This window comes from Epinephelus moara, chromosome 5 (assembly GCF_006386435.1).
Source record: "Epinephelus moara isolate mb chromosome 5, YSFRI_EMoa_1.0, whole genome shotgun sequence".
Taxonomy (NCBI): Eukaryota; Metazoa; Chordata; class Actinopteri; order Perciformes; family Serranidae; genus Epinephelus; species Epinephelus moara.
The window spans coordinates 39,496,707-39,520,364 of NC_065510.1; the positions used below are offsets into that span (position 1 = coordinate 39,496,707).

At 42.3% G+C, this 23,658-nt stretch overlaps 1 protein-coding gene across 4 annotated transcripts in view; it reads right to left on the reverse strand.

The window, feature by feature from the left end:
- Positions 1–20,827, reverse strand: part of pax5 (paired box 5) — a 70,832-nt gene extending 50,005 nt beyond the window's left edge. For 2 of the 4 annotated variants that reach the window (XM_050044657.1, XM_050044655.1), the window contains exons 1-3: positions 20,694–20,827; positions 4,030–4,195; positions 394–591 (exon numbers count right to left, since the gene is read on the reverse strand). In XM_050044657.1, the coding sequence (XP_049900614.1) occupies positions 394–591; positions 4,030–4,195; positions 20,694–20,739 (410 nt within the window). In that variant the 5' untranslated portion in view covers positions 20,740–20,827. Of the gene's footprint in view, positions 1–393; positions 592–4,029; positions 4,196–13,787; positions 15,246–20,693 lie in introns of those variants that run through there. The other 2 variants (XM_050044658.1, XM_050044656.1) reach the window with 1 other exon arrangement.
- Between the last annotated feature and the right edge of the window lie 2,831 nt (positions 20,828–23,658).

Genomic DNA, 23,658 nt, shown 5'->3' on the forward strand with positions numbered 1-23,658 from the left:
TCATGTCCTCTCCTTTCCTTTCCTTTCCCTTTCTTTCCTTCCCTTTTGTGTCTTTTTCTATCCTTACTCTCGCGCACCTTCCTTCCCTTTTGTCTGCCTCTTTTGCTCACTCCTTCTCTCTCTTATTTCACCATCCCTCCCTCTCTCTGGCTCTATGCTCGGGGGAAAGGGTTGTCATTGTACCATCGTGTTGAACCACTGAGCTGCAGCTACTTCATACATATGGAGACCGGGGCCTCTTTGCCTTTCTCCTCTCCACTCCCGGACACACAAACACACACACACACATAAAGAAAACACAGTATTATATTGCTCTGAGCTCTACCTACACTCAGTACCTGTTGCTATAAGTTGATACTCAAACACACAGACAGAGTACACAGACTGTAGTACCTGTTGATGGAGCTGACACTTGGGACGCTGTCGTTGTCACACACTCTCTCGGCCAGGAGCCTGTCCCGGATCTCCCAGGCAAACATGGTGGGGTTTTGGCGTTTGTAATCGGCGATCTTGTCGACCACTTTGGGAGTAGCAACCTTTGGTTTGGATCCCCCGATTACCCCGGGGCGGATACTGCCCGTTTCATAGTACCTGCCAATCAAAGTGCAGGAGATGCTCGTGTTGGTCATAATAACACAAGAAGGTTGAGGCATTTCTAGAAGAAGTGTTGGATCAAAACTGCTAGAAGGGTGAATGTGTAAATTCAAACTTGTTATTTGTAATTGTTATTTCATATTCACCAAGCCCCATAGGGTGTTTAAATTGGTTAGATTGTGCCATGTTATCTTGAAATTAAACATTTTGATTCAAAGATTAAAAAACATTTTAATGATCAGTTGATGTGACATTGGTGCTCTTATTTGGACATTGTTTATCAGTGAAGGTGATTGTGCAAATGTAATTGAATACCACCTAAAAAGAAAAGGTTTACACTGTGAATAAGGCCGGCGCTGGTCTATACTTCTCATATTGTCAACTTATTTGTTTGTGGTTCTCAGCTCCAAGCTCCACTGAACATGTAAATCTTTAAAAAATTGGTCACAAATATAAAGTTTAATTTATTCTTGAGTTAAGTCATTTCACAGAACAGCTGACAACTGACGTGTTTTGCAAGATTTGCTGCTTATAACATTTAACACCTTGTGGTGATTTGGACATTGTTCCACCCAGTCTCAACTCTTTTTCCTCATGGCCTCTCAGTAGATAAATGACCTCCCTGCTGCAGTCAGGACTTCTCTCTGGCTCGAATTCGAAAACTCTTAAGAAAACATTTCATGTCTCTCTGACCTGTCCCTCACCCTTCTCCTTTATTTCCACCTGATCTTGAAAAAAGATGATCCTCCTGTATTTTGTCGCATTCCTCGATGGATATTTAGCTTCACACTCTCACTGTCCGCAGTGACAAAGTGAAGTGACGAATGAGATGCAAAATCCGCAGAGGTTGTCCAGTGCAAAAATGCATTCTTTAATTCTGTTGAAGCTAAAATTAGTCTAATTTCATCATATGAAGTGGTTATTTTCCAAAGTCACAGTCTTTTTAGTGTGATATTCCCTATTTGTTGTCAGTAAATTAACCAACACAGTCGAACAGAAATATGTGAAATGGACACAACCTCTTAACAACGTATTATGTGGTGGTGGGCACAAGATGTGTTAATGCTACACAATACACTGCCGAATGATTGCAGTTTCATTGCCAATGGTTGCACTTTGGTGAGGTTTAGGGAAGGATTAACACTTGTTTAGGAAGTTTAGGAAATGACAGTGGTTTCGTTTAAAATGACTACATACAGGACCTAAGTGACGTAACCTTATGTACTCTGCATAGTAAAGTCAGTAAAGTCAGATAACTATGTTGACTTGTGGTTTTACACAGGACACAAACAGCAGTCTTCTTCTTTTAACACATTTCATGCCCAACCACCACATAATGTTTTCTTAAGTCTTTGTGTCCATTTTGTGAATTTCTATCAGACTGGGCTGAAAAAACAACGACCATCACATCACTCAGTATGATGAAATCCCACCAATAGGTTAAGGTTACCCAGACTCACTACATGTGAAACTGACCTTGTCAGTCTTCTCTGTGGTTAAATTCTCACTATAACTTGTTTGTCATGCTGCAGTCATCAGAGCAAACTGTGGATAACTGTCAGCTAAAATGCCAAAAATATTTACGATGTCTGACTCGAGCTGGCTGTTGTTTTCTTCAGGATTTTCGCATTGTGACACAGAGGTAAGAAGAGGGTGGCACTGACACACACACACACACACACACACACACTAATGCAAACACACACACTCACAGATTCAGGCGTTTCGTGTCCACCATGGCTATTTCATGAATGTATTTGCATGCAGAAGGGGCAGGGGGGGTGGGAGGACAGCAAATGTGCTACACAGCTTGCAGAAAAAGGGGGGATGCTGTGTGTGTGTGTGTTCGTGTGGATGCAAGCTGTCAGTCAGTCTTAAACCTGCTCTCTCTCTCTCTCTCTCTCTCTTTCTGTCTCTCTCTCTCTCTCTCTCTCTCTCTCTCTCTCTCTCTCTCCACCGCTGTACGGTAGAGTAATCCCTTCCGTGAAGATGTGTGTTCCTGTAAATGTGCGTTTTCTTGTCTGTGTGTGTGTGTGTGTGTGTGTGTGTGTGTGTGTGTGTGTGTGTGTGTGCGTGCGCACGTGCGTTGCCCCTATGTGAGTGTGTTGCACATTTTGACTATTCACAGCTGGAGTATAAACACAGCTAAAGGAAAAAACAATCTATTTCCAAATGGAAAACTATTTAAATTATTCACAGCTGAATCATTGGTGAATAAACGAGCATGGTTATTGATATCCGCACAACGATGAGCTAATACACACACACACACACACACACACACATACACACACACATACACAGACACACACAAAGTGGTAGAGTTGGTGTTTTTGTTCTGCTGGCACCAGAGAGACAGAGAGGAGAGGATAAAACAACCCTCCCTCCCTCCTTCCATCCCTCGATCCCCTCTCCTCCCCCCCTCACGGTAACGCTTCAGTGAGTTGAACGGCCAGGACAGGGGAGAGAGAGGGAGATAGAGAGAGAGAGACAGAGAGAGAGAGAGAGAGAGAGAGAGAGAGAGAGGGAAAGAGAGGCAAGGGAGAACAATGAGCAACACATTTTTTGATATAGCTGAGGGTCGCTGTAGCTAATCCTTCCCCTCCGTCCCCTCAAATGGTCTCTCTGTCTCTCTTTTTTCTTTTTTTTCTTGCACTCTTCTTCTTTAACACGCCTTTTCCCCTTTTGATTGTGTTCCTTGTTCTTGTCTTTCTCCCTTTCTCCATCTCCCTCTGTCTTTTTTTCTTCCTTTTTTTGGGGAGGTGCAGAAATATGGTGCCACTTTCATTTTGATGCTAATTCCAAAAAGTGATGAATCTTTTCCCTTTTGTCCCCCTTTCTTCTCCGGGGGACGGAACAAGCAGGGATTTACTCTTGAATTTAGCTTTGAAAAGGCAGAGACAGAGACTGAGAGAGAGGGAGTAAGAGAGAAAAGCGGGGTGAGGAGAAGACACTGAAATATTGAGAGGGGTCGGACGAGAAATGCAGGATATGGAGAGGGGAGAGGAAGGTTAAATGGCAACATAAAGAGAACAGATTGAGAGAAATAAGAAGCAAGCAAAAACAACGGCAGCAAGCAGTGGAAGTGCAGCTTGTGCATGATGCTGAGGGAATCAAAGAAATGGCAGAATAGGCACTACATGAGTCAGTTTGACCTGACAGGGGCTTCAGTTTGACACATGGTTAGCCAACACTGGACCTAAAGCCTGTGTGTTCTCATAAAACTAAGCAGAATGACCCAAAAATGAAGCCGATACGTTGAGCTGTCCTGCTTCATCCTACAGTCCATTGCACTTCAAAGATTTTGGGAATCAGGAAGCCCACATTGTTATACACCTTAGCCAGTTACACAGACTGTTGGCACACTGTTGAGTGCATAATAAAGACTGTAAATATTTTCAGCACCATCATCATATGGTCATAGGTGTTTTTTACCTGCCCAGTATCTTGCTGACACATCCGTGGCTGACTCGTAGCTGGCGTGAGATGTCGCAGGGCCGAACCCCTTGGTGGGCGAGCTCCACTATTCGCTGTCGCACCACATCTGGGAGGGGCCTGCCGTTTACAAACACACCTCCGAGCTGGTTCACTCCTCCATGTCCTAGAAGAGAGAGAGTGACAGAGGGAAGACAGTTTGAAATGAATCAAAACAAGGTCAAGGATGAGTGAGAGAGAGAAATATCATGGCTGCCTGGAAATTTAATTAGGTTACAGGCAACGAAATGAGACAAAGATGAACTTATTCAAATGCAAGTGACCAAATGGAGGTTGATGAGAGGTTTTAAGAGGACTCTGTGGTTTTGGCTTTAGCTACATGTGCAACAAATAAAAAGTACATAATGACCACTAAATCAATGATAAATATGTCTTAATTTATTCGAGGCCCGATTTTTCCTCTTATCAGATTTTAGGAAAGACATTGGACAGGCATGGGAAGTAACGTCTGCTTTTCAAACATGATCATCATGATTCTTCTGTCAACCTCAGATAACCTCTTTATAGATTAATTAAAACCATTTTTTTTAAAGAAACTTTGACTTTAGACTTAAGTTTGTAGGAGGGGTGTGATACAAGAGGTGCTCAATACAGCTGCAGTCCTCCATTGTTAACTGGCCATGGGCGAAGGTTTCATTTCAGCATTCAGGGGGACACATGAAACGGGGGATTTGGGGGTCTTCCAGAAAATTTTGAGCACCATACGCTTAATTTCCTGCATTCTGGTGAATGTCTTTAATTTTGTCAAAATAAGTCCTCTGCTACTTTCACATTTTTATTGGGGGTGACAAATGCGCATGTTCTAAATATTAAGGGGGAAGTATCCCCTGCATCGCCCTGAAATCCTCTACGCTGACTGCTGAACAGCTCAACAGCTCAACTGAAGCAGTGGGAGTTAAAATGCCTTGTTAAAAGGCTGTTCTGTCAGCCATTTATCAGTAATGTTTACATGAAAATGACATCCAATAGTCACATTCCAGTCTGGATTAAAGCGTCCATATTTTATCTTATTTGCTCGGCTTTAATGCCGCCTGTTCTCATGGATTTCTCTTGACCAGTGAAAGACGACTACTCACCAAGACTTCAACAAAAACATTATGTCGCATTTGTGCAATTAACGGCTTGTTGCTGTGTGTCAACAGTTGCATGTCAAAACATGGCATGCTCCCTAAATCAGTGACCAACACTGAAAAATATAAAAGTAGTACAAGAAATCTCTTATTTTGCTATAGGATTTGCTCTCTGTGTGTGTGTGTGTGTGTGTGTGTGTGTGTGTGTGTGTGTGTGTGTGTGTGTGTGTGTGTGTGTGTTAAAGAAATATTAACTTCAGGAAGGATCCCACAGCTGCTGGAGTCAATTTACTATCACATATACATGTGATTTCTCTCCTGCCGCTGATTTATCTGGCTCAGCATAATACACCAGTTTGACTATTCCAAAGTGCAAACTTTGCCCATTTTCACCCGGGGCAGAGTAAGCTAAGATCTTAAGTAAATGAGGGGATTTCAATTAATTATTGACCAAGGCCTGGCCCTGGCCCCTTACTGAAGGATACCACTAATATTCCCCCTGAGGGATGAAACAGAAGGAAATGAATGAGAGAGAATAAGACTGGTATACACGAGAATAGACTTAAATAGAAGCTCAGCCTTTACAGAATTCTGATGTTATAAACTGATAATAACATTTGCTCTTCTTAATATTAGACACAGAAAAATCATAGCCGCCTGTTAATCATCTGGCTAAGTTCTGCTTTTGACTGACTGATTTATATAGCAGCAGCAAAGGAGCAGGGACATTAAGCAGGAAATGGGTGTGAACTGGAGCAAAGTATAACCAGAGGCATGGGCGTAAGTTTTGTTTTTACAGTTGGGGAGACACATATGAAACGGGGGTTTGGGGACCTCCACCAAAAAAAATTATGCATCAAATACTGTGAAATATGTCTTCTGATATGTTCCGTTCATGTTTTTAATATAGAGGGGGACGTGTCCCCCACGTTCCCCCCAAATGTACGCCTATGACATGGGATTTAGTGTGCATTCAGATCATCAGAATATAACAAAAAATGTCCAAAGGTGACGTCTTTAAATTACTCGTTTTGTCAGACCAACAGCCCAAAATGCAAATATACTCAGTTAATGACCACAAAAGACTTGTAACAATACTGAAGAAGCTAAAAATAGAAAATTACTGACATTTTTGCTTAAAAATCACTGAAGCAAATAATCAGTTATCCAACATTTTGCCAATTAATTTCTGTCAGTCCCCTAAACTATCAGTGAACTGATTATTTTAGCTTAATACCAGTCCTGGAGCCAGTCCCAGCATGCACCTGAAGAGAGGCAGGGTAGACCACTGGACGGGTCAGCCGTCTAAGGCAAGCACACTCAGTCAAACACATTCACACTTCTGCAGACTCTCCATCGAAAGCTCCAAACAGTCAAACCAGGTGAGAACCTGCTGGCACTTCTTCCTGTGAGACAACAACCACTGTACCAGCCAATATGTATATATATGTAATAATAATATAATATAGTCAGCAGTAGTGGGATACAGTACGCAGCAGAAATGAAAAAAATGAGAAGACCTATTTGGGACAACAGTGTGTGTGTATATGCTGTATATGTGTACTGTATATCTCACCAAAGGCAGAGTATAAATCAACCAGATTTTTTCCACCACATAATCCACTGGCTTTTGTATTACCATAGTGATTACGTCTTTAGGGGAAACACACACACACGCACACACCCTCACACACACTAATCCTAGCTGTGGGGGTAATAGATTTTAAACACATTACCCCAGCAGGGATACCCCCTTAAACACAAAGCTGTCCCCTGAACCTGTCCCCCTGTCCTCTTCTTCCTTCCATCAGCATAAAATAAAGAAACACACACACACACACACACACACACAGCCTCCTCCAGCTCAAATATAAATAGATCCACACATGGGGGATAAATACAAAAGTGTGAAGTCTACAGTCTCATTCTGTGAAATCAAACAAAGCTATTTCCAAACGGCTGATGTGAGCGGTCACTCTCTTCCTTACTACTTTATTTTTTGAGATAGAAGAAGCCTCATTATGCAGATGCCTGCTGCAGACAGCACAATTTGAAAAGCAATCGCTCTTTACAAAAGACACCAATATATAGACAGAGTCATATTTATGCAATGTCCATGAACGCCGGGCTCAGCCGAAGCTCAAAGTCTAAACGGCATGAAATGTAACAACCGGCATGAACCTTAAGGACAATATAATCACATCAGCTGTAGCAAAAGCATTTTTCATTTATCACTGAATCTGTTCAATTAAAGGAGCAATCCACTAAATGAAAGCCTGGGTGTTTAAATTCTTCAGTTTTGTGTTGGCATGGCTGTGGTGGGACAGATGCATTAAAGGGGCACTCCATCTATTTTACACATCAAAACCAGTTCATTCATCATGTAGGACTCAGCTTGAACTTCTGGAGGAGTTTTGTGAGAAATCAACCCTCATGGTGTGAGTTATCCCAGCTTGGGTTGAACACTACAAATTGCAGAAACACTACTGATGTGTCTAAGGCTGACACTTTTGCATTATGGGATATGTAGGATCCAGCATTTGGGGGACATGACCCATGGTAGGGGCTCGTGTTGACTTCATACTGGAATTTCTAACTTCGAAACAACACCTTGAAAAATATCAATATTTGATATGATTTCAACACCATGCTGAAAAATTAAAATCAAGGGCATAATTTTTTTTTTTAAATAAATATAACAGTAGAATGACTGTAGTAGAAATGAACAATAAGAGAGAGCAAGAAAGTGCAGGTAGGGGACTAAAAGTCAGGGACATTATTCTGGGCTGAGGTAATGCATGTTTTTAGGTGATATATGAAAATATTTCTTAATGCCCTTAGTATGTTTGATAGGCAGCGCTGCAATAATATCACACCGCTGCCTCTGGATGAAGTCAATCATTAATTGGGAACTGAACTGATAGTTTTTAACTTGGTGATTGCGGATTGTATTTGGAATATTTGCTATTTATGAAAACAGCACAAAATCTGGGCCATACATCCAGAAGGCTGTTGTGTACTGCATCTGCTGTTTAAAATGATATCAAATATATCTATAAGAATTGCGTCCTTGTACTATCCCGCATTATTATGATGATTTGTTGGCTTTCCTGTGAGTGAACATGCTGGTGCTGGAATATTAAGGTAAGCAGGTACTATTCTGCTCCTGGGTCAGTGCAGGGTGGAGTCAGTTTTATTTACATGCATGGCCCAAAATCACATTCTCAGATTTCCTTCAAAGGGCTTTACAGACTACACCATCTATCATGAGATCATCTGGGAAGCACTTCACTGCTGCCTGAACTCTGCTGATCATTGGTTCTCTTTCATCCCTACATATTTTGAGACATTTATTAGAAAGTTTATGGTAAAGAGATGATTGGGAACAGGGGAAGAGAGAGGTCCCTAGTTGAACTTAAACTGGGGATGTCGTCGTTCATGGTCAGCACTTTAAGCGTAGCCCTAAACTGCCATTAAACTGGGGAAACTCAACTGACTGGAAGCCGGGGGCCAGTTAATAAAAAACATTACTAATATCTATCAGTGTATATAATAAAAGAACAGCCTGTTTTCAGCCTGTCAACGTTTGCTGCCCTTACTCATCTTTGCCAAGAAGTAAATGAGCACCAGCCTCAGACAAGTCAGGTGTGGGCAGGCGCGTTGCTAGACTGACATTCGGGGCTTTGCCTGAACCTTTGTTGAGGGGTCTGGAGGGATCTTCCCCTGGCCCTTTTTGTATAAACAAGCTTTATTTTGATGGGTTTTTTTGCACTCTGTCACCTTATTTACATCCAAAGTACAAAAAAATTCCCAGCATGAATCAGTTTCTTTTCATTTTGAGTTAGAGAATGGTCCTCACCCTACCATGGCCCAATTTGGTGCTGGGTGGCCCGCCACAAGTTGAGGGAAACCTTACCAAACCTTACTGTTCTTGTAATTTGTGTGTGTGTGTGTGTGTGTGTGTGTGTGCGTGTGTGTGTGTGCATGTTGGGATTTTATGATCCAACTTGGTGCTAAGATGCAGAGAGAAAATTCTTCTCTCACACACACACACACATTTTCAGATTTACCTCAACGCCAGAGCGAGCCTGCTGACCTACATGGACAGATTCAAGCCTTCAACACACACTCTCTCGCTCTCTGTGAACGTTTTGTATAGCTGTGCGAAGGCATTATTCCTCCCTCCTCTCTTTATTATTATGTCCTGAAACCTTTCGATGAATAAAAGCACAGTTTTTGCAGGCTCGTTTATAGAAGCCGACTGTGCTACGTCCTCCTCACCACAGGTATCTGCAGAGAAGACTCGCCCCCCTCCCTCTCTTCCCTCTCTCCCTCATTCTCAGATAAGAGTAAATGAAATGGTTCCTTTCACCCTTCCTATCTGGGCCAGGGCATGAAATACGCCTTGCTTTGTAAAGAGATGGAGAGGAATGACTTGTGACCTACAAAAACCTCCAGATAACTATTTATTCACTTATCTGTGTATTTACTGTTGGCATTAGACGTTCAGACTCTCACCATTCATGGGGAAGGTTATGGGGATTATGTGTTTGAAATTTATTTTCCGAGCCTATAAATACTGATAGGGACAAATGCAATAACTTACACATTCTATAAAGGCATTTGTTTATCAACCACTGTAGCATAATTCTTTAAAAAGGTAGCATTTTGAAGACTATATGCCATGTTTTTACATAACTGCATTATTTGGCAGCGCAAGAAATGGTGTTGGCCTCAGCCTAAATTTGATGTTGCAGGGGTTTTTTTTTACCATTATAACCAGAAAACAGCCAGATATTGTCTTGCATTTTGGGAGGAATCCATTCCCTTTCTTGTGGGTAGATGCCTAAAAAAGATGTATTTCTAAAGACGTCACCTAACAGAAGAATTCAGGACTGAGGTTCCCTCACAGCTGTGTGAGTTTAGCAACAGAGGTCCAGTAACTCATCACACTGACCAAACAAATTAACCACTTGCTCCCAGAAATTCAATCAGCACTGGCTGGGGAGGGAGGTTTTGTTGCAAATTAGATACAAAGATTCTGCCAAATTAGGGTGTCTTGGCTTTTAAAGGTCTTTCCATAAAAAGCTGAACCTACAGTCTCTAGAGGACGGGAAACTGTTGGCAGAGGCAGCAGCTTCATTTTCATCCCAGAGAAACAGAATCAGAGTGGGACAGAGACAGCCAGGGGACCAGGGGTCATTATGCAGCCCTGTTGTATTTTATTTATTTACCCTTTATAGAAGCTGACTTAAAAGCCCAGCACCTCCTTAAATGTTTGATTGATTCACTGTTTCCGGGAGGAAAAAATACAGAGATAAAGCAGAATATATTCGAGCTCCCCCATCCAGAAAATAAAGTCCATTAGGCTCTCTGTCTCTCTCTTCCCACTACATCCCTCCCTCTCTCGTTCCTTCTCTCTCCCTCCCTCATCTCTCATCTGCCTCGTCACGGCCTGACGACTCAAAAATAAAGCAAAGGAGAGAAATCGCAACAAAACGCCACCGGTTCTCTCTCTCTTCTCTCTTGAAAAAAAAAGGAAAAAAGGGGGGAACTAGAAATTACTTTTGGCTGAAAACCTGTTTGGAAAGTTGCCCGCGAGAATACAGATGAAGCACATTTCCTTGAGCAAACAGTGAATAGATCTGTGAGATGTGCCAGCCAGGCGTTTTGGACGTATAGTGTTATTTTTCTCCTGAAAGGTGGAGTAATTAATATTCTGTCGGCGAAGTGTGACTCAGGGAACCTTGTTAATAAACGGTTAGATTTATAAATAGTTATCTTGTATCAAAAGAAGTCAGTTTGCAGAGATTCCCGTAAGAAAAACCATGATTTAATTAAAAAAACTGGTATGATTGCGTAAAAATTGGATAAATTAAATGCTGTTTTTTAACTTTCGTTATTCAGTGGACAGTGGTCGGGATAACGTGCGATTCAAGTAAAATTTGTGTATTTTTTTTCATGTAGAAAACGTGTTTTTAACGACTGTTTTTCCTCTGCGTATCTCGCCTATTTTTGCCTGTCATTTTTCCCCCTTTTCTTTAACCCATGAGCCGATCACCAAGGTAGGCCACAGCCTCGCCTACTTAATATTCAGCATGCCACCATTACCATTACAATATGTGATTATGAAATTCAGCTCATTATCATCACAATTACCTGGTATAGATTTTTTTAAACATGGCTGCTATATATTGTTGCGCCTATGGTTCAAAACAGGCTCCGAAGTTTGCAAAGTTATAACGAAGTCTCACCAGTGATATGGACCATAGGAATTATTATCTTTTTCTTTTATTACCAACATAAAAGAGTGTTAAAGCCGAAACGTACAAAACGAATTAGATGTTGAAATTAAAAAATAAAAATTTTGGGTTGAAAAAATGAAACGAAAGAAGTAGAATTTACAGCCAGCTTGGGCGAATAACTTAAAAGTAGACATGTAAATAAGTCGCCAACACACATGCTGCAAAGACTTGTGACTTTGTGGAAAGTTATTTTATGAAAGTGTTAGTACACACACACGCGCGCGCGCACACACACACACACACACACACACACACACTGCAACATTTCCACGCGTCACAGTCGATTCATCCCAACCTCTCTCTCTCTACCTTTGACATTTTTTAGGTGTAATCGTTTTAAAGCGTCTCCGGGCTTTGACATATATAACTTTAGCTCCGCTGTTACCGTCAGCACCGCGCTTCATTGGCTTTGGTGAAACTGCAGGGAAGAGGAAACATGATTCGTTCTAGTTTTTTTTTTTTTTCTTTTCGTGTGTGTGTGTGTGTGTGTGTGTGTGTGTGTGTGTGTGTGTGTGTGTGTGTGTGCAGCCTCTTCTTTTTTAAATCCTGCAGGATAAGCACCGTGGGNTTCTTTTCGTGTGTGTGTGTGTGTGTGTGTGTGTGTGTGTGTGTGTGTGTGTGTGTGTGTGTGTGTGCAGCCTCTTCTTTTTTAAATCCTGCAGGATAACGCACCGTGGGAACCTCTGTCAGTCACATAACACGGCTTCTCTCCGGGACTAAATAAAATATATATAGCCTAAAGCATAATCTATTACACGCTGAAATGCCTGTAGGACGCTTCATTCAGCTTTAAGTGCAGATGCTAAATACGGAGGTGGCGAATATGGGACTCAATAAAATCACATTTTTCATTACATTAACAAAATAGTACTGATAAAGCTTGCTGGAAGTACGCGTAAAGTTCCTAATTTAATTATTTCTTATTATTTTGACCATTACAGCCAATCTTTGGAGTTGATTATAACTGAACATTTTAATTTCAGTTATTATATGTGGGACTGTAGTTAGCTGTGGTGGGCACATACTGATAGGACCTACTGTTTTGTGGTTTTCCTTCGAAAATCACAACTCAGTGCTCAACGACTGAAATATTTTCAGTTTTTTAATATTAACACCGGTGCAGGCTTGCATAAAATAACTTCCATGTGAGCTAGTATTTGGGGAGGGAAAGTGCACTGAAAAAACAAAGCAGGGCCCGCCATGTCACGACTGAATGAACAACTTGTGTCCCCCTCCCTCTCCAAACCCTGCGTGTCCCCAAGCCCCTGCTCTGCTGAAGTGTCCTTGAGCAAGACGCTGCTGCACGCTGCATGCTGCTGCGAGGCTGAACCTGTGTGAGCTCTGACCTGCTGGGCAGTGAAAGGAGAATTTCCCTGCAGGGGATCAACAGAGTCTCACCTTGTTATTATTAGTATGATTATAAGACCCGAGCAGATCTGCCCGCCTGCACCTGTGTGCGTAAAGTGCAGTGTGTGTCTGTCTAACCTGGTTATGTGCTGGGAACACTGTTACTGTTTGTGGATCAAGTTCAGCTTTTAGTCATGCTTTGTTACCCCGATCTCTCTCTCTCTCTCTCTCTCTCCCTCTCTCTCTCTCTCTCTCTCTCTCTCTCTCTCTCTCTCTCTGACCCCTGCACCCCCTCTTCCCTTCAAAGGGGGGAACAGAGCAAACCGTCTCACACACAAGGCACCAACAAATACAACACAATGTAGGTATGCACAGCCTGGATTACAATGCATTTCCCAATTCCAAAATAACTCCAATTCCACGCCCTGTGCCAAATTTAGTCACAGTACACCTGTTTGACAAAATTCTGAGAGACATAAAAAATCTATAACGAGGATAAATAGCAAATTCACAAACAAGGGAGACTGTAGTGCTAACAATTTTGGGCCTAAACTTGCATAAACACTGCAAAAAATATCTCTTCAGGAATCATTAAGTGGAGCAACCAACTAAATATATAATATATAAAAATAAGTGTTAATATGGGAAGATATAATTCAGCTGCACAGCAGATTTCCAAAGTTTCTCCATGGCTGTTTCGAGATTTAAAAAATATTTTTAAACGAATGCAGTCAATTAAATATCAAAACGTTATTTGCAAAAAAACTTCCTTAGCTTATATTACTCTACACTTTCCAGTAAGAAAAGGTGGTTTCGGACTCAAAGCACGGATGTTTTTTGCAGTGTACGGTGCAGCTGGAAGCTACTCCGCTGTTATTATTGCATATGCACACAGAGTTGGAGGTGTGGGGGTTGTTTCAGTTCAGGGCAGATGGGATCATGCAGATGGGGGGGAATTATAAACGTGTAAACTTACTGTGCATTGCCGCAAACGGGTCGTGCTTACAGTGAATCTCCATCGTTAAGGTGGAGTGGCTGCAGGGCCCCGGTACGGTGTGAGGGGTCTTAAAAATGCCACCGGACGCCCCGCTTCAGTCGGCCACTTTACTGACACAAAGTGACCTCCAGTAAATGGAAAGGGGTGCAAGTCCCCTTTAATGAGAGGATTTTAATTTGCTTAAATAATATCTTAAAAAAAGATTGTTAATTAGTTGACAGCGTTACACAAGTCGAACTAATAAAAAGACATTAAAAATAGGGAAACTGGGAGATTTTCAGGTGGACGGGAAGAAAGAAATGGCGTCAAAAATATGACTCAGAGACGGGCTCCCTCCTCATGGGGACGGGACACCACACCGGGTCTGTTCTGGCGTCTCCAAAACCAGAGGAGGGTAAAGACAGCAGCAGTGCTCATTCCCTCAACTGCTGGTCTACAGCGAGTCGCCTCAGTCCAAGGAGAGAAAAAAAGAGTCAAACTTCTGCAAAAAAAAAATGAAATGAAAAATATGGAGAGCAAACAAAGTAGTCTCCCTCCCTTTCTCTCCTTCTCGGTCAGCTGGCCGTGACCCCTGAACTGCGATTTAGCCGATGGGGGGGCTGAACTTTCTCCTTTCAGTCTGTTCAAATTTTTAAAAATAAAAAAAATAATAATAAAGGAAAAAAACCCAGTTCGAAAAATTTAAAAAATATTCTTTACAGATCCACGGTTATTTTTCTTCCAAGTTATTTGCTGCACATTTTCTTCTGGTCACAAATCGTCCTCGGCAGTTGCTCTCACATTAACACTTGGTAATCTCCCATCAGTAGAACGAGTGAGAGCGGATGAGTGCTCACATCTTGAAGTCTCATATCCACCGTGCCAAAAGAAAAGAAAAATAAAGAAAATTGCGCAGCAGGGAAATTAACAAAAACTCTGCTGTGAGTAAAAGCTGCTGAGGCTGACGTGAGAGTTGTTATCCTGTGAGTATGAAGGAACGGCAGCTCTTGGTCACTCTGTCTCTTCCCCCCTCTGTGTTGACCAGGACTCGCTGCACGAACGCTACTGGACTCCCGGTTTATGAGTTTGGAGACGCATTTCTTCGCGCTGAAAAAGCAAACAGTCCTGTCCAAATTCAAAAGGTAGTTTTCTCCGCGCTCACGCCAGAAAACGTCAGAGACTGAGGTGCAAATATGTAGCCTATAAACAGGCTTCTTTAACTACACTGAAAAAAGCTGCCTGCGCCCAGCGTCCACGGTGGCGCACGCCGCGTTTCAGGACCTGCTCTCGTGCGGACAGCACCCGCGCTCCCAAACCCCTGGAACCCTAACCTACACGCGCCGGCCAGCTGCCCGTCACTCACAGCGGATCCAGCCAATCAGAAGGCGAGCGCTGCCTCTACGTCACAGCCAACCCCAGATAGAATCGGGCGGGGGAGCGCGCCGATTGGCTGCTGGGAATCCCGTGGGCCAATGACGCCCCGCATGTATTGTCCGTCCACCAATGGAGAGGCTCGGCGAAGCGACGCAGGGCTCCGGGAGTAAATGATCATATGTTTAATTTCAATTAACGAAGTAAGAAACTTAATGCCTTTATACCCATTTGCGCTCAATTTATTCATGTCAATATTAAATGGCTAATTAATTGAGTATTACTAAAAATGAGGCTTAGTTGCAGCAAGGCTTTATAAATGAGGGAATGCTCAGGAACTCAAACAGTAAGTGTTCATATTTCTGTATTAAAGGTAGACAGGAAAAAGAGCAGAGGGAGAAAAGGAATACATGGAAGCAGAAACGCAGATTTCAAAGGCACTCTGCATTTAAGGGAGACATGTTTAATTTTCCCTTAAAAACCTTCTGTTCCTTAAACAATCTCTGTAGGCCTACAGGAGTGAGAGCTGTCAAGTGTTATGAAAACAATCACTCCTGCATAATTTCCCTGCTTCAGCACAATGTTATAAATCTTTAGCTTGGGGAGAATTGAGAGGAAACATGTGAAACATGCATTCCCACTCATTACCTAATTGATTGCGGATCCAAACGGATGTCGTTTTTTTAATGAAATGCAATTGGCGAGCTCCGCATTCACACTCCAAACTGAGAGAGAGAGACAGAGAGAGAGGGATTCATTACATGTTCGTCCCACCTGATTTGAGAGGGCATATCTAAGCCTCGCCCCTGTAATATTAAACACACAAATAGCCTAAAGCATGAGCCAAATTAAAAAAGTGTTATTTCCCTTTTTCCTGATCCTAGACATTTAATCATTTCAGTTCCTCGGTGTTTATACTGCGCGCATAAACCTTAGATTAGACACATTTGGAGCTATACAGGAGAGACACAAGCTAATCACAACAGTATCATTAAAGACACCTGTTATATCATTTAGGATCATTAAGGTGACTCACTAATGAACAACAACAATAACAGTCTTTACCTTATTCATATAGTTTTCAGGTTTAGCCTCACAGGAGTTACATGCTTGATGTACCTCAAGGCAATGCATCTGATACGGAAAAGGTCAATGTATGATATTATTGAGTTTATTTAATTTCTGATTTTTTTTTTCTTTTTTTTGTACATTTTCTTGCTCTGAATTATTGGTGTATAGGCTCCTTTCATAACGTGCACTTCAGCCCCCTCAGGTCTAGTGAACTAGAGTTATAAACACTCAAACACTCAGGTTGTCCTCATTAAAACAAACACATTTCTTCCTCTATTTTTTTCCCAGTTATTGTTTTCTGTTCAAAATCATGTCAGAAAGTGGGAGGTTGTCTTTGGTTTTTGCTCTCTGTCGGAGGCTTCTTTTGGTGGGGCTGTGCGCAGGATGAACCACGAGGGGGCGTTCAACCTTGGGCAATGTATCCTCATGCGCACACGCGCGTGCACATATATACACACGCGCAAATGCGAGACATACAGGGACTTTACAATAAGCACACTTGAGCTTAAAGAGTCTTTAAAGCAGTCGCATGGGACCCTGAACTGACCCAGAGTTTAAAGCACGCAGACCCGCATGGAAACATGTTATACACAAACTGTGATTTTGGCTGTTAAATAAATCACTCTATTCCTCTAACCCAGATGTTCAGCACTAAATATGGTTTCATAAATCTTCATTGATTCCACGTCTCTGCTTTATAATCCACTGACAGTAAAGTACGCACTAATCCTCATTCATATTTCACATCCTTTTTGACTGAGTATTCATGAATTAGGGCCTCATACAAATCTGACAACCCAGCAAATCACATTGATTCTTTGTTTTTTAATCATAAAAACGACAACACACACACAAACAAGAAAAATTAGAATGTAGATATTAAGGCTTGGATCATGCACCAAACACCAGGCCTGCACCGGAGGCCACAAATCACCGAAAGGAGCAAAAGCAGTCGAATATAGACAATGACAAAAACTGTACGAGACACTGCTGCAAGAAAATACCCTGGAAATCTGTTGGCTATTTCCATTTTTTTTTAGATATATGCATGATACAATATACAGCTTCTTATATTTACAGTATTTTGTAGTCATTCCCAGTTCCCAGATAAATAAATATTTTTTTTGCTTTGGCAGAGTATTTGGCTCCAGATGTCTCCAGACAGGGATTCAAAGGCATAACAATATTATATCTCTACGTTTTTTATTCCCCTTTCATTGTGCTCGTTCTGCAGCCCGAGTCTGTTTTTATTTATTGAGATATAGACACGAGCGCCTTTCTCCCCACAGAAGTAAACTGCAGCCGTCGCCCTTGTCTCTCCGATTTGCAAATTAAATACATAAGCAATTAAAAAATCCAAACACAATCAATCATGTATACAAATTGTTGTTGCTTTAGGGTTGGAAATTTGGAGAAAACTTCCATCAGGGTAGGACGACTTTAATCCGGGGGTCCAAATCCATTACCATATTTCATTACCTCTCCAGTGTTGGAAATGGGAGGATGGGAGGGCGGGAGGGTGGAGGAGGGGGTGAGGAAGAGTGTGCGTATACTTTTTTAAACATTAGTAAGAATGTGGTTGACTTGTGATAATCATTTGGAGGCAAATTGGAGGCAATGTTGTTGTTTAAGTGTTCCCTTCTTTCTTCCTCTCCTTCCCCTTCCCTCCATCCACCATGAAAGCTTCGGCTGTTTTGCTTTTTGCGCCCGAGCCTCGAAACGAAAAAGCAATGAAAAATTAATAGCGCATGTTAACTCCACCAGCTCGTTTATTACACGCCCGCTGACTGTAAACATAATGAGAAAGCTCCCGTATCTCTTCTTAAGTTTTCATTTGCTTATAAAATATAAAAGTCGTCACTAATAAATAAAATATATGGACTGGAGAATGAGCCGTCGTGGACTTCCCGAGGTGGAACTCGACTGTGTGCCGAGCAGGTGAATCACACTCACTGGCTCTCATACTCACGGGCCTGATCAAATGGACATGATGATAATGCAGGTAAAGACCGGTATGTCATCTGTCAGGCGCAGCGCAAGGCCCTGCTGGCCGTAATATCAGACCTGTGTTATGATGGGGCACTTGAGGTCAAAACGAAAGTAGGCTATGCCATGTGAGGTCATCTCTCTCGCTTTCTTTCTCCCCTCCCTCCCCTCATATTCTCCTCAGTCCTCCATCTCTCTCTATCGCTGCTTGTCTTGGTTTCCGCAACATCACAGAGCTTATTTGGCCTGTGCTTCACACAGACTGTAATGTCTGTTTAGCGCGCGTTTTGGCATCGACTTTAAGGTGGAGAATCAAATATTATACAAGAGGAAATATATAATGCATGGCGCCCAGATAGCCAGGAGATCTGGGTGTCATGGTGTTTGGTCATAAAGCTGCAGGTACGCATGCACAAAAGGGTTGGTTAAAGGTGACACAGTATATCTGCACTAAAGCTGGAACCTAAATGGTGTCTCTCAGTGAGAATGACCACTTAAGCATCAGGGAATCCAATTTTGCCTGTGCAGGGCTTTTGTTATAATAATGGAAAGAGGGAGGTTATATTTGAAAGGCATTTATTAAAGTCATAGGGGGTGTCAAGAATCAAAGATTTCTATAAAACCAGAGCAGATAAGTGACCTAATTTTTCTCATTAGTAAAAAATAATTTAACGTCAGCCACTGGCCCACTTGTCCTCAGACGGGGACTGAAATGGCGGCCCCGCTTATTGGAAAGAACCGACCTATACGCACTTTTACGCACGGCCAACCTACAGGGCGGGAAGAGAGAAGGGGGGTCTCATTAGATCCACGTTCATTCTCACAGATTCTCCTTTGTACCCCGTGCACGTATTTTAAAGAGAGAGGAAATGGAGAGGCTGTAGGTATAGGCCCTGGGCCCTAAAGACACACCAACAGGGGAGGGCCTCCTTTAAACTCTGATTTCCTCAGTGGTTAAAAGGTTATTATCCAATTGCTACAAATCCCACTGCTTTCAGCGTTTACCAGGGGTAAGGCCCACTCCACAAAAGCCTGCAAAGGGGGCATTATTTGTCTTACAAACCATAGGCATTACTTGATGACAAATTTCCATAGAAGGCCGGGCACAGGCTAATTTATTTCTATTATGAGAAAACATGTCGGAATCGGCGCTTCTTTGTCACTATATTGTGAACATTAATATGAAAAACAACAGTAAATGCAGCCTGCACCTCAATAAAAATGTAGTTTTATGACTGTCTTTAACATCAACTTTGCGTACATCACCATACTCTCAGTGAGAGGCAACCAGGGGCACCACTGACGCAGATGTGTGCTTTTCTGGAGCAAAGCCTGAACACGAAACACACTGGCCTTTCAGAGAGGATCACCTGCCCACCGGTTCTTAATGACAAACGACGTTTTATCAATGCAGACACAGCGGGCAGCAATATGAAATGATGTGATATCCATTGGGTGCCATAACAAGGTCGATGGCCTGATCCATTGCTGTACCAGACCCCGCTGTTTTATGAATAGGCCCATACGAGATGAACCTGTTGAATAAAGTAATGGAGACACGCGGGAAAGAAGCCAAGCCCACGCTCCTTTACAGAGTTATTCTGGACTGAAACACAAAACACGAACAATAAACTACGAGCTTTCAGTCCTTGTAATCTCACATTGGCACAGTCATCATAAGACTTTTTTTAGTTAACTGAATTGCATTTGACAAATATATGGGAAAATTTGTGCGTGCGTAATAGTGTATCCCTGCCACACAAACACGCACACCCCACCACAGTCTTGCACAAATCCAGAGTCTTTGTAATTATAATCAATCAGGGTATGAAATGTACCCCTCTCAGGTGATGGTGCACAGACGAACACGTGGACCTGACGCAGAATGTGGTGCCAAGCCCAACCAACAAGTTATGCCACTGAAGTTTATCTATGACCGTGCCAAAAATAGTAGGCTATATTAAAATTAATGACTGAACAAAGCCATTACTGACATCCAAATCCTATTTTAATCTAGCAAAAATATAAATCCAAAACTCCAAAAGCTACATTTTAAGTGTAAGAATTTTTAAAAGACAGCAAAAAAGTTTTCCAGTAACAGAGTCAAAAGTCATAAGTTTCATTCAAAAGTCACAAACTTGAGAGAAAACATTATGATAAGTGTGTAGACAAAAAGGCTACTTCAGAAATATGTCAAGGTTCCACTTTTCCCTCATTTTCGCCATGCAGGATCATTTCACAACACTTTGTAATACTTCTAATAACTCGGGACATAACACCAAAGTTTAAAAAGAAGCATTTCTAATGACTTAAATTGCCACAAATAACTTCCACAACTCCTATTGAAAAGTTTTGCATTCGTAGAAAAAAAAAAAAAACTTTTACAAACAAACAACATCAAAACGCGTTTCTTGGCACACAGATAAGTTCAACTCCTCATAAGTGAAATTAAGCTCGAGAGAGCCGGTGCGCCCCTACCTGATCTCCCCAGCCGCAGTGCAGGACTCTTGGGCCCCTGGTCCATGTTACCCGGTTAGAACAGGGGGAGGCGATGAAAGCAGAAAAAAAGGAAAAGAACAAAAACTTTTTCCCCCTCTCCCTCTCTTCCTCTCTCTCTCCCTCGCCCTCACCCTCTCTCCCTCACTCTCTGGCGCTGTTTTCCCCTCTCCCTCTCTTTTTTTTTTCTCCGACAGTACTTTTGGGGCGAGTTGTAGGTTGAAATAATTCGACCCTTCCGCTCCCTATTGCACTCCCTGCAAGTGCTCAGTCAGCTGCAACTAAACGCTTTAGGTGGAAAAAAGGCTTCGGGGGGAAGCGTGAAATGATCACGCCGAGTAAAAGAGCCGCTCTCTCAATGTGCGCTCATGTCCTGTCCTTTTCTCGCACGAGCTCGCACACACAAACACGTTCATGTGCACGTTATTAGCACACGCGCACACGCACGGCCAAGCATACATACACACAACATACAACCTCCATCCTTCCCTGCAGGGCCGCGCCCCCCTCACTCGCATCTGTTACCAAGTTCCACTTTACTAAACTTTCCCGCCCCCGCCCCACTCTCCTTCTCTCCGTCTTCCCCGACTCTCTCCCCCTCTTTTATGTTACATTCATTTCCCCTGGGATGCAAGATAGCTCTGTAGGCAGGTAACATTGGATAATGTGCGTAATGCCGGTGCAGGCTTTAGTCTGTTTTATAGTGTAAGAATAAGAGGAAGTTGATTCTTAAGTGTATTTATGCCCAGTGTCCTTTCAGCAGCTTCCAAACGAGCGTTTCTGAGGGGGTTCACCAAACTTCCCCCCTCCTTCACCAGTATACACCTGTTACGCACGGTGCTCTTTACGCATTACGCACGGACTGAAAGACTGTGGAGCAGGTGCAGTACACAGGGTTACACCTTCAACTTCACCGCTCTGCTGTTGGAGGGTGCAGTCTTCTTCTCCTGCACGCGCTGTGTGCAAAGTGTTTGTCACGAAACGGATAGTTCCGGTCCTCAGCTCAGATTGTTCGCAGACACACACACACACACACACACACACACACACACACACACACACACACACACACACCTGTGAACGCGTAACATTTCATTTAAATATTAATTTGCCAACTGAAAATTTCCACTCATAGTGATACTCACCGTTTTGTTTGGTTGTCATGGAGAACTTTCTTCTCTGGCGGAACAATGACATTCTAGATTTCCTGAACATGTGTGTCCTCTTTGGCTCTGCCGTTTTACTAAAGCAAACATCTGTAGACAGGGTTTAAGACTGAGTTTAGACCAACATAGAGCTTCCACTCCATTTAGTTATAGTCTGCCTGCACCTTGTAACACAGGGCCTATTTTGTCTTAGCATTAGCCTAAAAGTAAGACAGGTAAACCCCTCAAAAAATAAACAAACAAAAACTCGTCCCTGTCTTTCCTGTCCATGCACACTTTCATTTAGCCTACCAAATGCACCTGTTCACACACAAACATAAAAAAAAATACATTTTAAAAATATCTCGTTTCCCCATTAAAATAAAAGTGACAAAAACATGCTTTGAAAAATTTAGTAGGTTATTGTGTAAATAATTGCACATCCCAGTCTGAAACAAAAGCTGAAAGTATACCGGAAGTCTGTTGTTGGAGGAGAAATTATAACAGATAGGCATGAGCGCCTCCAGCTACATTTCGACTAACCGATAAGCTGGAGCTTAAGCCGGAAGTCAGAGGTCTCTTTGACAGATAACACATCAAAAATACCTTAGTTTTCTTGTTTGTGCTAACAGACTCAGCGTCACCAGATGTCAACACACCAGGTGAAAATATGTGCAAAGGCCAGGACGAATTACGTAAATGAGAATGAGTGTTGACATTTAGGCCACCGTACTTCACTTCCTCTATCATCTCTCTGAAACACCAATAGGCTAACGAAAAACACGACCAAAAATTCCTCCCTAAACTCATTAAAACGTGTGAAAAGGGACATTACGATTTACAAGACATTTTTTGAACAGTCGCCGAGTCTCTACTCGGTGTCAACAGTCTCCTTCCTTCCCTTTTCGTTTCTGTCCTCCAGACAGCTGCAGGTCTCAGGGTTCACGCGCAGCCCTGAGACAATTGAGTGCGGAACAAAGCGCGAGACAGCGACCCATTTTGCTCTGCTTGTCGCCTCGCGCTGCAACACTACGACCCTGACCTTCGGCGCGCGCCCACAACATCAAAACATAAATACTAATGTTTCCATGTGATGGCGGGAAAGAGAAAGGAGGTCCAGCTCTGACCTTCAGGCGGAGGAACAGCCTCAGATAAATCAATTACACACTGCTGTCCGGAAAAACAATAAGTTATGCTTCAACTTAAAGCAGGTAATGAAGTATAGGAGGGGGTTAAGTCAAGCTGATTTATATGGTCAATAAAGTGCACAACAAAATGAGAGGTTTAAAATTTACCTTTGACAATATACAGTCATATTTGTTATTAATAACCTCCTGGTGTCATTTCTTAGAGATTCTGGGGATATATTGATGTAAGGCTGTTTCCAGAGTTACACATAGACCACAGAGTTACAGCCTATAGTCTAACCCTCTGCCTTCTTCCCTACAGGGAGAAAGGATCTTGAATCCTCGACAGACTTGCCTCATCCTTATCTTTTTTACAGGCCCAAAAGTTGAATCTGTATGCATGGCCATGGCAGCGGATTATTCAGTGCATTTCCTAAACGTGCGAGCTCACAGAAAAGACTGTACAATTATCTGTTATTGAGCTATTTGAAGAAACCATTCTACATTCTGCAAGTTTTAATTGGGGATATTTTTGCCCAGCTATACAAAGAGGGACAGAAAGAGGAAGAAGACTTAAAAAAAATTAAATATCTCCTGAATAAAACTGACACAATTTGAGGAAAATAAGATTAATAAAGCATATTTTGACTGAGCTATACCTGATAATGAGGTAGT